Below are 15,703 nucleotides of genomic sequence, written 5' to 3' on the forward strand. Positions count from 1 at the left end.
CTTCAGGACATCACAACAGAAAGACTAGCATGTTTAATTTTTTAACGGTCCTCCACGACAGGTTGAGTATGTGAGCGAGAGTGAGAGTGCGAGAAACAGTGAGTGTGTGTGTGCGCCAGTGAGTGAGTGTGTGTGTGTGTGCAAGTGAGTGAGTGAGCGAGGGACAGTGAGTGTGTGTGTGCGCCAGTGAGTGAGTGTGTGTGTGTGCAAGTTAGTGAGTGAGTGAGCGAGGGACAGTGAGTGTGTGTGTGCGCCAGTGAGTGAGTGTGTGTGTGTGTGTGCAAGTGAGTGAGTGAGCGAGGGACAGTGAGTGTGTGCGCCAGTGAGTGAGTGTGTGTGTGTGCAAGTGAGTGAGTGAGTGAGCGAGGGACAGTGAGTGTGTGTGTGTGTGTGTGTGTGTGTGTGTGTGTGTGTGTGTGTGTGTGTGTGTGTGCGCGCGAGTGAGCGAGTGTGTGTGTGCGCGAGTGAGCGAGTGTGTGTATGTGTGTGCGAGTGAGCGAGTGTGTGTATGTGTGTGCGAGTGAGCGAGTGTGTGTGTGTGTGAGAGAGTGAGTGAGCGAGGGACAGTGAGTGTGTGTGTGTGTGTGTGTGTGTGTGTGTGTGTGTGTGTGTGTGTGTGTGTGTGTGTGCGAGTGAATGTGCGTGTAATGGCACGCGATGACTGGCCGGAAAGCAACGTAGTCTGACATGTTCCTTGTCCACGACACGACAAGATTTTAGGAGTCAAAATCGTGTAATCTGACACCGTGACTATCGTAACAGACGCAAAAATCTTGTAATCTGAACCAGGCATTATTCATCGTGTCAGGCTGTCTGTTGCCATGTGTTCATCGCGCGAGTTCATATCGCGATGACGATGAAAATTCAATGTATCGTTCAGCCCTACACGCTAGCATGCACAAATAGGTTTCTCAGATGAAGCACAGAAGAAAAAAAAAATCTGTTAATTCTTACGGTTTTGGAAAAAAATTAACTTGAGTTTAACCTCAAAGCATTCAGGGACTGCCTACACTTGAGAAGAGTGTGCAATGCTACCTTATATTTTGGTTAAAATGAGATATGCGATAACGCAGCATAATTTTGATGTCCTTAGTTGTGAATTAACGCACCTAATGCCTAAAACGGTGTCTAGGAAGGGTTTTGACAACACATTCTCGTGGCACTTTGTAACTTTATGTTTTGGCGAATTGGTGGCATGTAAACATGTGGAGACCTCCGAAACAAAATTAGGAGGAGCCTTTAAAATAGCATAATAGGGGCACTTTACAACCCTCCCTCAGGTGCTCCGATAAGGATGTGGAACGTTCATCCCGTCTTGGCCAAAAAAAACTTGTGCTTTTGATAAGCGTGGTACTGTTTTCCCTCAGTCGAGCATGCATCACGGGGCAGGGGTGCTCTGGGGACAGAAGGTAAGCAGGAACGCACTGGAACTCACACCACACTGATTTCCAGTTTACAGAGTCTCATTGTACCGTCTGAAACAGTCTGTGTGATTCCAGTCCATGCTTCAGGTTTGCCTAAAGGCAACAGAGCTAATTTAGCCCATCTCTCACAAGCTGTCACATGCTCCCTTCCTCTCATTCTCCTCACAGGGGTGTCATTGCTGTTACGTAATTACTAGCTAGCTGACATACAAGAGCGCGGAGAAGAAAAAGCACTTTGAGGAAGAGGACGGGGAGTTTTGCTTGGTTCTTTTCCATTCAACTGAAATCGCATTGCTTTAGGCATTCAGGCTGACTGGAAGAATGACAGCAGAGCTTTCTCAACAGGCTCAGCACTGTTTATGGTCACAAAAATGGCACAGACTTCAGTTATGACAGATCAGAATGACAGCTTGACAGGGCTGTATCAGGGTCAACTAACCCGTGCTAACGTGGTCAATACAGGTGAGCCAGAGAAAATCAAAATACTCTGAGTAATAATACTCAGAAGAACAAAAGAGAAACTACTCATTTGAAATAAAAATTCAACAAGTTAAGCTCTTGTTTTTCTTGAAGACACTTACAGTGGAAGTAAACGGGACAATCAGCAAACAATAAAATGCTCATAGACAAACAATATGTGAGCTAAGGCGATTTTAAAGGGGGAATAAAAATCATTTTCTGTGTAAAGTTCAAATTTTACAACTTTGTTGACAATGTAATACCAAAAGCCCTAAAACGGCTGTAAAAAACAAAAACAGTTTGTAGACGTCTACGACTGTGGACAAATAAATAGTTTTATCCACCAAAAATTGTCCCCATTCACTTCCATTGTACGTACCAATGTTGGCCTTTTAAAAATAAAACTAGCAACAAATTAGAATTCATTTTCGTGTTAATAATCATTAAGGAGAAGGTGCTGTTGACTGAGTTTAACTTGACTTCCCCTAACATAAAAGAGTGTATATATAAGAGTTCACAAAAACAAAAGCATGACATTTGTGTTTTACACTCCAGAATGACTACACACATCAAGTTACTTTAAGAGATTCAATTAAATGCCCCAGATTTATTCCTATACATTTTAGAAAGAAATACAGTCACTACCCCCCCAAGTGAAAATATCAGAGGTCAGGCCAAAGCAAACATGCAGCCGTCTTCACATCGCTACAAAAATGCAGAATATTTGTGGTCTTCAAATATTAGTATAGCGATATATGTTGACAAAGCAATTCTGAAAGATGACAATGTGTAAAAAAAAATTATAAATTGATGCAAAATGAGAGCAACAAAGGTTTTCTACGCTGCAGTGTTTGACCAAAAGGGTGCGTTACCTCAGAAAATGAAAGCTTTACTAAAATAGTTTAGCTACAAAATCTGATAATCAGTTTATAGAGCCCCTGCGTCCTGATTCTTAACACAGGAGGCCCTTTTTTCCGCTCCCGTGGACCTTTTCCAGGTTTCCAGAGCTCTTATTCCACAAGCTAATCAAAACACTAATAAATCAGTCTCTAATCTGGACTACTAACAGTGACCCTGCACATGTAATATACCGTAGACACAGCAAAACAATATGAAAGGTGCAGCGCACACACACTCACCGCTGTCCTTGCTGCTGTTCTCCTCGATGGTCATCTGCTCCGCCAGCTCCGAGAGAGACTCATCGATCGTCTGGCTTCCACGCAGGGTGAGTGACAAACGTCTCTTAAACCTCTTCATCCTCTCCATAGGCCTCTGTGGCAGGGGGGGCCTGTAGGAACACACACACACACACAGTGTTGTTAATCATCGGCCTGCGAATATCTGCGGCATGCAGACTTCTTTTCATTGTTTTATTATTATTATTATTAAGTTCAGTGGCATTGTGGGTTAAGCACAGCCTTAAAAGAAGAATATGCGTCACATATGCGAGTAAATCATGCTTTTCACTTCGACAAAGTGCATTTGCTTTAGATGTTCGAGTTGGTTTAGGCTAGTTCATGGAAATGACAGTTTAAATCAAAATTGGAGTTCTTGCAGCTTTAAGTGCATGTCAATTAAAATTTACTGTACTTCTCTTCCAGGAACACAGCCCAAAATAGTGATGACTCATCTAGTACGCACAAGTGTACTCCAATAAAATGTTCACTAAAAAGAGAACATCCCATCCCCCTAATGCTGGTTTCTGGCTCGTAGCAAAAGCAAATAACAGCTTGCCAGTGCATCTTCGGCAGTAATACTTGTATTTACTTTACCAACCAACGATTTCTGGAATTAAAGTCTTTATTGCAGTTTTACCGAGCTTTGACATACTGGCTACTGGCTGTTTTTCAGAGCCCTTCAATACTTCCCAACTCAACTTCCTGTTGGGGAAAAAAATGCGTGAAAAAGAGTCACATTTGTAAGTTCCAGTGGGATGGGTTTTGATGAACACAGCAGGACTTTAAGACTTACATGTGCCAAGTATAAATAAATAAAAAAAAGCCTCGTTAATAATAAAAAGCCTTTTAATCAAATATTCATGAGACTGTATTTTGTTTTTATAGGCACTTCAACACATGGTTGTGTGCATTATTAAAACACACTCCCACATGCGCCATAATTCCCTTTACACCAATGCATTTTCTTAAAATAAATGACAGCAATGAGACGTGCAATAAAAAAATAAAAATAAAAAAAGATACAGTTCTGATTGAATGAGGGTTTGAAGGCAAAGGTAGTCAATGTAAAAATAATGAATAAATGCATTTATTTGTCATCCTTAATTAAACATATATTTAGTTATCTTAGTCTAATATTGGTGTTGCCATTTTATAAAAGCAATAAACTACTCAAGGGCATGCATAATGGTGATTTTAACAAGATTAAAGTGTGCAAAATAACACCCCTTAACCATACAATCACTCATGCATGGATTCTCTTAAGACTTCATACACCTTTAATGTGTGTGTGCTTGTGTATTTCTCTCAATACATGCTGACTTTGCAGCGTTTTAGGCAGGAAACACCTTGCTATGGGAGGCAGCGGGACTCTTTCTGTCTATTGTATTGCCACCGTCAGACTACACACACCCAAATTCACACAGGACTCACAAAGCGAGGTACAAATTAAACCTCCAAGGTTCTTCTATGTCTAGCGAAAGCACAGCACATACTGATATAACATTCGGCCCCTATGAAGAGCCGGGTCACCGTAATCATAAACAGAGACGCACAAAAGACTATCAGGTTATAGTGAGATGGCTTTTCTCGTGTGGTGTCTGGTTTCAGGACGCTGCAAAGTGGGAAATGTGCATGCAAAGATCACACTACAGGAAACGGCCGGTCAGAGCATCTGTGATTGGTCCCTCTCGAATACAATCACGCATACACGCCATCTGTCCATCTGACACAGACTAAAGGAAGGGGGGGGTAACCGAGCCCCCATATGAGGGATTAGACGACGGGTACAGGCCGATATAGAACCGACAGACAGTATAATGTGCACGCTGACAGAGCACATCTTCTCAAACAGCTGGTATCTCATTCTGCTACGTAGGGCAGCAGGGTCCAGACACACCCAGAGGCCACAAGCGTGTGTTTTCATGGGCTTGTGTTTGAACAGTTGGCATTCCTGTGTCAGACCTGCTAGGACAGGGCACAACCAGCCTGAACACACACACAGACAGACACTTTAACACTCTGCAAAATCACCATCCTGTTCATTAAAGGGATGCTTCGGAGTAATTTCAACCTAGGGTCCTTTGCTCCATGACCTCGAGCCAAACACCGCCCCAAGAAGCTTTTTTTTGTCCCTTGGTCGGACATCGTTAAAGTTAGAGCTTATTTAGAGATATCAGCCGAATGGCGCTAATGGATCCAAGGTTGTATCTGGTAAATTACCCCCACTAATAATGCCCAGAATGGTACCAAACTTCTACAGTTGTACAAATAGGTTCTGTACTCATAAAACGAGGCATTGGAAAGTTTGTAAGTACATCAGGAGTTTATTTAAATAACACTTGCCTGATGGCTTATGCTACCGCTAACCCGGACGTCGAGGTCACTTCCGAGATTTGGGAAAAGCCCGTAAAAAAAGCTTCTGGGGGGGGGGGGGGGGGTGTTTGGCTCAAGGTCATGGTGCAAAGGACCCCAAGTTGAAATTCCTCCGAACCATACCTTTAAAGACATGCAGAAGTGATTCCCCATCATGCAATGTCAGGCTTTGGCTGCGTCTACATTAATCTGGATAGTGGATACATCTGAAAACGGCATTTTCATTTCAAAACACTTTGTCCAAACTAGCATTTTCCAAAAGTTTCTCGCCCAGACTGATAAAGCTTAAGTCATCTTACTACATGAGTAAAACCTAATAAAAGCTCATTGCAATGATACCGAGAGTCCAGACAAAGTTCTCACTGTATTCTTCAGCCATGATCATTTTCTCAGCAAAATAAATAAATAAATAAATAAATAAATGTGTGTTTTAAAACGCTCATGCTTTGATGCAGACAGGCATATTTTAAGGGATGTAATTCAAGTGAACAGCACATAGCTGGTATAACAAAAGATATCTATAGGTAGAATATGCAGTACATGACTAAAAGTGTCATCGTTTTCAAGTACCTCCGGTTTCACAGTCCGCACTACAATTCGAAAATGCCGTTTTCGTGTCCCGAGAGTGTCTTCAAAGAGCTAGGACAAAACGCAGTTTCAGTGTGGACAGAACGCCAAAACGAGAGAAAAATATGCTTTTTTAAATTTATTCAGATTAATGTAGACGTAGCCTTTAAAGTCCCTGTAAAGTCAAAATTAAGTATGTGTTCTGAGTTTGTCATACCACCGAAAAATGTGTTATTAGCCACCCAGCCCAATTTCAATGATTAAAAAAGCCGCCAAGTACATAAAATAAGCTATCAAAATCTCGAAAAAATGAGCAGTAGTCTCAGCTCTCAAACGCTGGGGGCGTGTCCGCTGGCTGCGCTGAAACCACGCCCACTCGCGGGAAATATGACTCGCGCACAGCTCGTGCATGTCGGCGCGACGGGAGGATGAAGGCCGAAGCGGACAGCGGGAGATAGTCGGTTCAACCCCATTCACCAGTAACAGCGGATTATCAGTGAATTCCAGTTGTCTCCAACGAAAGTAAACTATCCTGATCTCTACAGAGGCGGGTGTGGTGGTGATCATCAGCTCTCCATCAAGGTAACGTTAGCTCTTCACAAGATAAATCCACCTCCTCTTGATATGATCATTTTTCGGAAATTTAAATAAGGACACCGATCTGTTTTCTAAGTGATTGCATCCAGGGAATACGCATTTACATGACGAAGGCATAGCCAGAGCCATGGGCATAGTAGCTAGCAAACTGTAGGCTGTCTGATAGTAACTCGCGATTGAGCGATAGGCTTAGTGACTCCGTGCGTCATCAAGTAGGGGCCCAATCAAGCTCAGGGGGTCGCAGTGCGTCATCGAGCCCCCGTTTTAGCCCCGCCCAAAAAATCCGGCTCACAGCAAGGGTGAAAAACTGTTTAACGGTCTAACTCCACAATTTAGTACTTCACAGTTCTCAGTCTTTGTAACATGTTTTAGCAATACATTTCTAGCACTTATAATGTGTTTAGAATTTTTTTGTAGAATTGCCTTTACAGGGACTTTAATGTTGGCCTACAGGGACTTTACGGCGAGCCTTTTCTACTCGTCTCCAGTCTAGCTCATTAAAAAAAAAAAAAAAAAAAAATACAAACGCATCGCTAAGTGGGCATATACAGGCCTTATTCTTGTTTTTTCTCTTGGTTTGCACACGTCCTTTTTCGGTGGAGGACACAGACACTGTTGTTTCAGTGACACACTGCATTCTTGGCCAATGATTGAAGAGCATTGAGGACAGTGTTGTCTATTGTCACCCCGCCCCCTCCCGTCATTAACCCCTCGGTTAACAGCAGCTCTCCGGGATCACGCTGATAGGAAAGTCTGGAGGGGGGGAAGAGTAGGCCACAAAAATATGCAAATATGGTTACAGCTCATTTAATATGCATGTTGAGGGTGGGGCATGTGGTCTATGGTGATCTCATAAAGTGTAATCATATTTTTTTGCTATAAGGCCCCAAGTCACAAGTCAGTTTTTTATCCGCATGACACTGACATACACCGCTGGTCAAAAGGTTGAGGTTGGTAAGATTTTTAAATGTTATTATGCTAATCCAGTCTGCAATTATTTGGTCAAAAACACCGTAAACTGAAAAATTGTGAGATACTATCATAAATTAAATAAACTGTTTACTATTTGAATATATTTTAAAATGTAATTTATTCCTGTGATGGAACATCATAACTCAAGTGTCACATGATCCTTCAGAAATCATTCTAAAATGCTGATTGGCTGCTAGAGAACCATTTCTTATTATTATTATCAATGTTGAAAACAGCTGTGCTGCTTAATGTTTTGAGGAAACATTTTTAAATAGAAATCTTTAAAACATTATAAATATCTTTACGGTCACTTTTGATCAATTGAATGCATCACTGCTAAATGCAAGTATTAATCTTTTTTCCTTTTTTAAAATCGTACAGATCTCAAACTTTTGAATGGTAGCATATTAAACATTATCCAACAAATCTAATAGAAATCTGGTTTTCTATATTGACGTATAAACCTGAGTCTAAGCAACGCTCACCGTCACAATGCTACAGTGTTTTGGTTGCTTACTGACCCAAGTCAAAAGAACCAAACTCCCAAGTGTCTATAAATGTTTACATGAACTTTCAAAGTTGGACTAAACCAATAATTAGTCTATTCTAAGTCAATTCTTTAGTCCAAATGAAATAATGAGCAATTATAATAGTACTGATTGACTAAGCAAACATTAATAATATAAATAGCAAGTAAATAGACAGAAACAGCTGAATGTACAAGTACAGTTGCAAAAACTTGTTAGACACCATGTTAAGAACTATATATGTCTTAAAAAAAAGTAGATTGGTATAATCTGAATTGGAAAAGTGAGACTGATTGCCCCTTTGTTAACTTCTAGTTTGTCAAACTAGTTCTTTTGTAACTGACTTAAAAGTTATGACCAGTCTTGAAGAAAATATTTAGACGACTAACTTTTAACTGGGCAGTTTATGCTGTTGTCTCTTTTGCTCTTTTCATCTTTCTGTGTGTTGCCAAATGAGTAGTTTTACAGTCGTCCAATCATAAACGAGTATGTGAATCAAACGCCGGGAGAGAATCTGTTTACATCCCCCGGGCCAGGATTAGCCCACCTCTTCTGTACATGCTCCTCTTGAGAGATAAGGGGTCTTTGTGTGGCAATGAGAGGGCGCATTACCCACACCATAACAAAACCCTCATGTGCCTGGTGTGGGCTAGGGGAGGCACGGGAGACGATAATACCTCACAAACTCACAGTGGCACACACACACACACACACACACAAGCGCTCACACAAACCTGCAGAGCTTGCAAACATAAACACTTCTCACCCAATAACACATAGACAAAACACCAGCACCGAGGACTGCTCCTGGCCTCAGCTCCAGCTGAATTCTGGGACGACCCTGCAGCCGGGTGGCACCACAGACCGAGGGCAATTAGACCAGGAAGGCCTGACATCAAACATCACACCAGCCAAGAGGCATTAAACAGCAAGCTAATTAATAAACCACAGCCTGGAGAGACAGAAACTGGGTTAGCAAGCTAAACAGACGCACTAAGATACACTAAAAGCATTAAACCGCACTGTTTGTGTTGCAGACACCTCAAATTAGGGGTATTAACAATAACCGTGATATTTAAAAAATAAATAAATATCGTTACAGTGTTAATTAAAGGTAGGGTTGGCAATTTCTGAGTGGCTAGCAATAGCAAGCTAGCTCTGAAAGCATAAGATCCAACCCCTCCCATATGGAAAACCGTATGGATTATCGGGTTTACTTCACATATCTTTAGACCGCAGTATTCTTTTACATTTTAATCCAAAATAGGGTGATGTGAACATTATAGAGCGCAAAACTCTCAGATGTTATTGATGTTTCATTCATACTCGACACTGGAGGGCGACTCTCGCGAAACAAGTGAGACTCATGAGTAATAAATTCCAGGAAATCCCTAATATGGACAAAGACATCTAGCGAATAAAACGCAGAGACATTTCAACTGATTAAACAGAGAATTAACACACCATTACGACAGTATTATTATTATTTTTATCGGTGTTCAAGCAATCTCGGGTATTTTCATAAGGATGATGTAAATTCGACATATTACTTTAAACTATGGAATTCTATACAGTGTTAAAGGCTATAATTTCTATTTAACTGATAGTTTTCAATTTTTTTTGTTTTTTATTCTATAGATAGGCTATCGCAATATATTGTTATCGTGAATTCTTTTGGCCACAATAACAGCACAGTGAAAAATCGCATATCATGACAGCCCTAGCTCAAATCAAGTTTTATACTTTTCAAATGTCATGTGTAGATTTTTATTCGCAATTCTTAAAAAAATTAAATAAAAAGAAATCAATGCTTTTATTAAGCAAGGATTCATTAAATTGATCAAAAGTGACAATAAAGACATTTATAATGTTACAAAATATATTTATTTTTTTATAAATACTGCTCTTTTTAACTTAATATTTATTAAAGAATCCTGTTAAAAAAAGAAGGTCAACATCATTTGGATGTTTTTTCTGTGGGTCGTTTTCAAAATGTCAAATTATGCATAAAGTGTAAAACAAATACTATGTAATTATGCGTTTGTGGTATAGGCCTATAGCCTTAGAAAGAAAAAGAAGTCTGTCATTTTCTTTTCCATAAAACGTGAAAAAAATAAGCCCTGATATTATTTGCATCCAATATCAGACTGATAATAACTATGACAACAATATTTGTTAATACTGATATGGTCATGCATTCAAAAGGAAAAATCCCCCAAATTATGTAGTACCCCCTCCAAAATCCCCCTCCCGAAATTTCTAACCTTTCTAAATCACTAATATATCAAAAGGGAAGTCTGGAAAGCACAGCTCAAATCTTCAAATGAGCATAGGAGGAATCTCGGGTGAGATTGGCATTTTTGATTCTCTTTCTATCTCTTCCCACATAACACACACAAACAAAAAGTCCATTCCCATTGCCATAGCAACAGTCTTTCCTGGGACTTCTCAGCATCTTCTTTCTCACAGATCAGAATCTGTAATTTACCCCTTCGCACGCCCAAAGACAGAGTGAGAGAAAGATGGAGCTGGTGACGGAGTGGGTGAGCAAGTACAAAACAGAAGAGAGCGAATGAGAGAGAGAGAGAGAGAGAGAGAGAGAGAGAGAGAGAGAGAGAGACATAGAAGAAGCAGAATGATGTCTTTGTGTTTGACTACAAAGCATGAGATCTCCACGGCAACTCTGCTCGTCTGCGCCAAACTGCAGGCAAGTGAGACTAAAATGACAAAAAAAAGGGCAAACGAGAGAGAGAGAAAGATAAAGAGAGACAGCTAGCAAGCTTAACAGCGAGTGAAATTAGGCATATTACACGCATGACTGCACAAGCGGCTTCATAACCATCCGTTTGAATCAAGCAGGTCTATAATACCAGGAGAAAGCCATCTGTTAACAACAAAAATAAACGTGAACTTCACCTCTGAAAGCAAGGCTCTGGATCAGATACTGACATCAGTTTGCATCAAGGCCTGTTGACGTGTTAGCATGCATTAGCACATCTGCCCTCTGTCCAACACAGGACATCAAAGATGCATCATCACCATCATTTACCTAGCGTAACGTAATTAAGAGCCATAGAAATGGCCAGATCTGGCAGTCCCGAGGTTCTTTCATCCGCCCGTCCACTCGACGACGCTTTAAGCACTTCAGGGTGTCATTAGCACGCTCTTCAAAATCACTCTCGCCCCCCCACAGCAGCAAAGATGAAGCATGTAAAGCCCAACGTTAATGTGTTGACTGATGGGAAGACGGACGGAATAAACGCACTCATACAGAGAGGACTGCCAGCAGGTCACAATGACAAAGGCTAAAGATGTGTGTGTGTGTTTGTGCGTGAGAGAAGACGTGCTGGTGAACATAAATTAACCATTTAATATGGAAGAAAATCTCTAGTAGTTTCGATCAGGTATGGTTTGTTTTCACATAGTCAGACTTAAGATAGCATATTAAGTTTTAACATTTCAAAAAAAGACATCAGAAACACAGCTTGGGCTCAATAAGGCCCTGTTTACACCTGGTGTTAAGATGCATTTTGGTCGATCAGATCACAAATACGGGTGTAAACGGGGCCTAAAACGTTCTGTTCTCTCGCTATCCCTGATTTCTATCACGCACTCAGAGTTAGTCGTGTTTGCGGCTTTCAAAGCAGAAATGAAAGCTGTTGCTCGCTCCATGTTTTTCCGTCATCTCCTGCCGTGTTCACATGTAAATTGCGTGAGCTTATTTCGTCCATTAGATGGAAAGATCTGAGAAAGCCCAACCATAGACCCTCCCCTCGAAGAAATCAGGACAGAAGTGGTTGAAAGTGGACAAAAGAGATGGATTAAAACCCCAGGTGTAAACGGATATGTGTGTCTGCCTCGTTGTGATCTGACAGGCTAAAAATGCATCTTGATACCAGTGTAAACAGGGCTTCTAACTTTTATTCAGAAAGGATGCATTAAATTGATCAAGAATGACAGTAAAAGACATTTAAAATATTACAAGAGATTTTTTTTGTTCTTCCTTTGAACCGTCTCAAAGAATTCTGCAAAAAGTGCATCATGGTTTACACAAAAATATTAAGCAACTGTTTTCAACATTGATGATAATAATAATAATAATAATAATAATTAGAATGATTTCTGAAGGATCATGTGACACTGAAGACTGGAGTAAAGATGCTGAAAATTCAGCTTTGCCATCACAGGAATAAATTACAGTTTATAATATATTAAAATAGAAAACAGTTATTTTAAATTGTAATAATATTTCACAATATTACTGTTTTGACTGTATTTTTGATCAAATAAACAGAACCTTGGTGAGCATCATCTTTAAAAAAAAACTATAAAAAACATCTTAACGGCCCCAAAGTTTGAACAGTAGTGTAATTTTACATTTTCAAGCCATAAATCTTGTAAACTTTGCCAAGTAAATGTACATTAATCTAAAAAGTGCTAATATGCTGAGTCGCAGTTTATTAAATGAAACTAGGGATGGGACGATTACCGGTTTCACTATAAACCACGATAAAATGTACTGAGTCTGACGGTTAGTATTATCATTTAAAATTGAATTATCATTAAAACCGTGTTTGATTATCGCGATTTTAATAACTCACTGTAAATCCCGTCCAGCCAGCAACAGGCTGACGCAGGCGCAGCGCGCAATGTTAGTGTTTTTTTATTCAAGAAGGATTGGCGAAAGGCAGATTAATGTTTTAAATCTTACATGATCACAAAAATATGATCAAAATCAGTAAACAATAAATCAACTCTGATTTCATTTTCAATACAATCGAAAACGGAGACGCAAGACGGCAAGTTTTGGTCACTATAATCGTGATATGAAATTTTCATACCGTCCCATCCCTAAATGAAACAAACACTCAAGCGCATTAGTCAGCTTACAGCATCGACCACAACGGATTATGTGCATCTTAAATAAACTCACATCAAGGCCTCGTTTACACTGCAGGTCTTGATGCCCAATTTTTATTTGTTACCTTTATCTGATTTTTTTGACCGTCCGTTTACACGTTCTTTCAACTGTGACCCATATCCGATTCATGGGTTTACACTCGCCATACTATCTGAAACATCGCGCATGCCTTAAAGGGTTAAATGCTCTTGCACAGATGGGCGGACGCGAAATATGCTTGATGCTAGCTCTGTGATATACGCCAAACATCAGCATGATTTTGAGGCGAAGAAGGACGAAAAGTGCCATCATTGCACATATGCTTCAGTTATTGTGTGTGAGAGAGATCTCAGGACCGGTGGGAGCATATTGTGTTTAAATATTGGCTTTAACGAGGAGCAGTGGGTCCGAAATTTTGTTGTGTACAACAATATGTTGTGTCAATGTTTTTTCACATTCCTCTTGTGTCATCGGGCCAGATGCGCATCGGGGTTTCTCTCGTCATTAAACCACGGAGACGTTGCCTAATACCTCAGAAAACCCAATCTGCCTGTTTACATGACAGTCGCATTGGCACATATCCGATTTATTTCCACATATGAATGAGGCCTGAAACCGATCTCGAAATATCCGAATGCATGCGTTTTTTTTAACACATCCGATCTGTATCACATATGAACAAAAATAAATAAATAAATAAAAAAATCGGAATTGGGTCACATTTCACTGACAGTGTAAACGAGGCCCAACACAAGCACTGAAATATTCAGCAGGAAAATCTCAAAGCAAGCCATCCATCAGGTCAGACCCCAAATCAAGATTAAACTGTCATGGAGACGGGGTCCTGACGCAGACGTCTTCTCGAATTCTGTGCATCACTGGCCTCGGCTCTCTCCAAGAAGCTCAAACACCTTCCTGAATTTAAATGTCATCAGAAGATCTTCAGCATGCGAACTTTAATCACTCTCAAAAAGAGAAAAACAAACAATCATTAAGAGTCGCAAGAGCATCTCTGTGTGAAGTACCATCCTCCTTTCCGGCCGCTTCTTTTCTCACACAAACACAAACAAAAATCCTTGAGACAGGAATGTGGCGATACACAGATAATGCTGTCTGTCAGCCTAAAGCAAACACAAACATACGCGATCGCTAAAATCAAGACCGAACTGCAGCAGGACCGAACGAGAAGAGACTCTGAGGTCAGAGAAAGTGATGAAGCTTCACGACAACAGACGATCTTTCTACGTTTGTCAGTAAATACTTAGATAAAAAATTAAAAAAAAACACACAGAATAGAAAGAAAGCGAAAACTCGGGAAATGGATTATATAAAATTAGAATGATTTCCAACTAACACCAACTTATGACTACCGGGCAAATATAGGAGATTGACTGTGTACATAAACATGAATGAAAATACACACAGGCTTCCCACAACACCCACTCACAGCCGTCTAGAAAGTATTGCCATGTTCTTCTTCTTATGCTCATAAGTGTGTGTCTGCATGTGTTTGTGTCTGCAAGAGATAAGAGGATGATCACACACACAATCCCCCGTGACGAATGAAGCACCAAGCAGCACTGACTCCAGAAGGGAACTGCCTGTTCTCTGATACACACACACACACACACACACACACACACACACACACACACACACACACACACACACACACACACACACACACACGTGTCAATGGAAGGTCAGCCTGATATTACAGTCTGTGCCCACATTACCAACAGGGATGAAAGTTTGAAAGGAGCATGTACAGGTGTAATACCAAGGTGTCAATGACATATTCATAGTTTTTTTGCACAATACTCCAAGCTTCTTCACAGACTTCCATGCAATTTCTATGGTATACAAATAAATAAATAAATCACATTTCCAAAAAAAAAAAAAGAATCAGGGCCTGAATTTAGGTGCAGGAATGTGTTTTTTGCGTATAATTTTACTCATTTCCACAGGTTTCACACTCACACCCAAAGCACGCAGACATAAAGCCGCCTCTCAAACAACTCGCCAGCCGCGAGTACCAAATTTTGTTATTTTCTGCGGCTTATTGCGCTTAAAGTCAAATACACACAAAATTCTGTCAAAAAGCCCATCTTGGCAAGTATTCACGTTACACAGTCGGTTATGTCTACCGGTATACCGGTACGGCAAAAATACCGGTATATATTATATTTCAAACGGTACAATATCATAATTTTGCTTAATTCGGTATTTGATGCGCTGCAGTTTCGAAGTTCACCGCTAGGCGGCAGTGCGCTACCCAAACAGACGCGGGTCACTTGAAACCGGCAAAAAGTGACAACGAAAGAAACAAGATGGATCGAACTGAACAAGCTAATTCTACACTAGGCTTGGGCGGTATTCGAATTTTGAAACCGTCAAACCGCCTCCCTATTTTACCGGGGTATACGGTATTACCGTGACTAATTAAAAATTATGACATAATGGACTCAGACGGCGTCACCAAACTGTTGGCTTGTGCCTACACCGTTCAGAAACTGAATGCCAGATCGGGCAAAAAAACAACAACAAAAAAATCAAGCCCAACCCCTGCACGTTGTGTCTGAGTCAGGCCGACGGCATTAACTGTTAATGAGCCGGAGCCCACCATTATTCAACATATCTGTGTGTGTGCAACAAGCAAGAAGTGCAATCCGGTGACGCGTGTCCATTGATTTTTATTAATAAAAC

At 40.5% G+C, this 15,703-nt stretch overlaps 1 protein-coding gene across 2 annotated transcripts in view; it reads right to left on the minus strand.

The window, feature by feature from the left end:
* cdk17 (cyclin dependent kinase 17) overlaps positions 1-15,703 on the minus strand; it is a 56,379-nt gene that overhangs the window by 24,179 nt on the left and 16,497 nt on the right. For both annotated transcript variants that reach the window (XM_084407552.1, XM_084407551.1), the window contains exon 2: positions 3,023-3,171. In XM_084407552.1, coding sequence (XP_084263678.1) covers positions 3,023-3,149 — 127 coding nt within the window. In that variant the 5' untranslated portion in view covers positions 3,150-3,171. The remainder of the gene's footprint in view (positions 1-3,022; positions 3,172-15,703) is intronic.

This window comes from Rutilus rutilus (assembly GCF_951802725.1).
Source record: "Rutilus rutilus genome assembly, chromosome: 4".
Classification (NCBI taxonomy): domain Eukaryota; kingdom Metazoa; phylum Chordata; class Actinopteri; order Cypriniformes; family Leuciscidae; genus Rutilus; species Rutilus rutilus.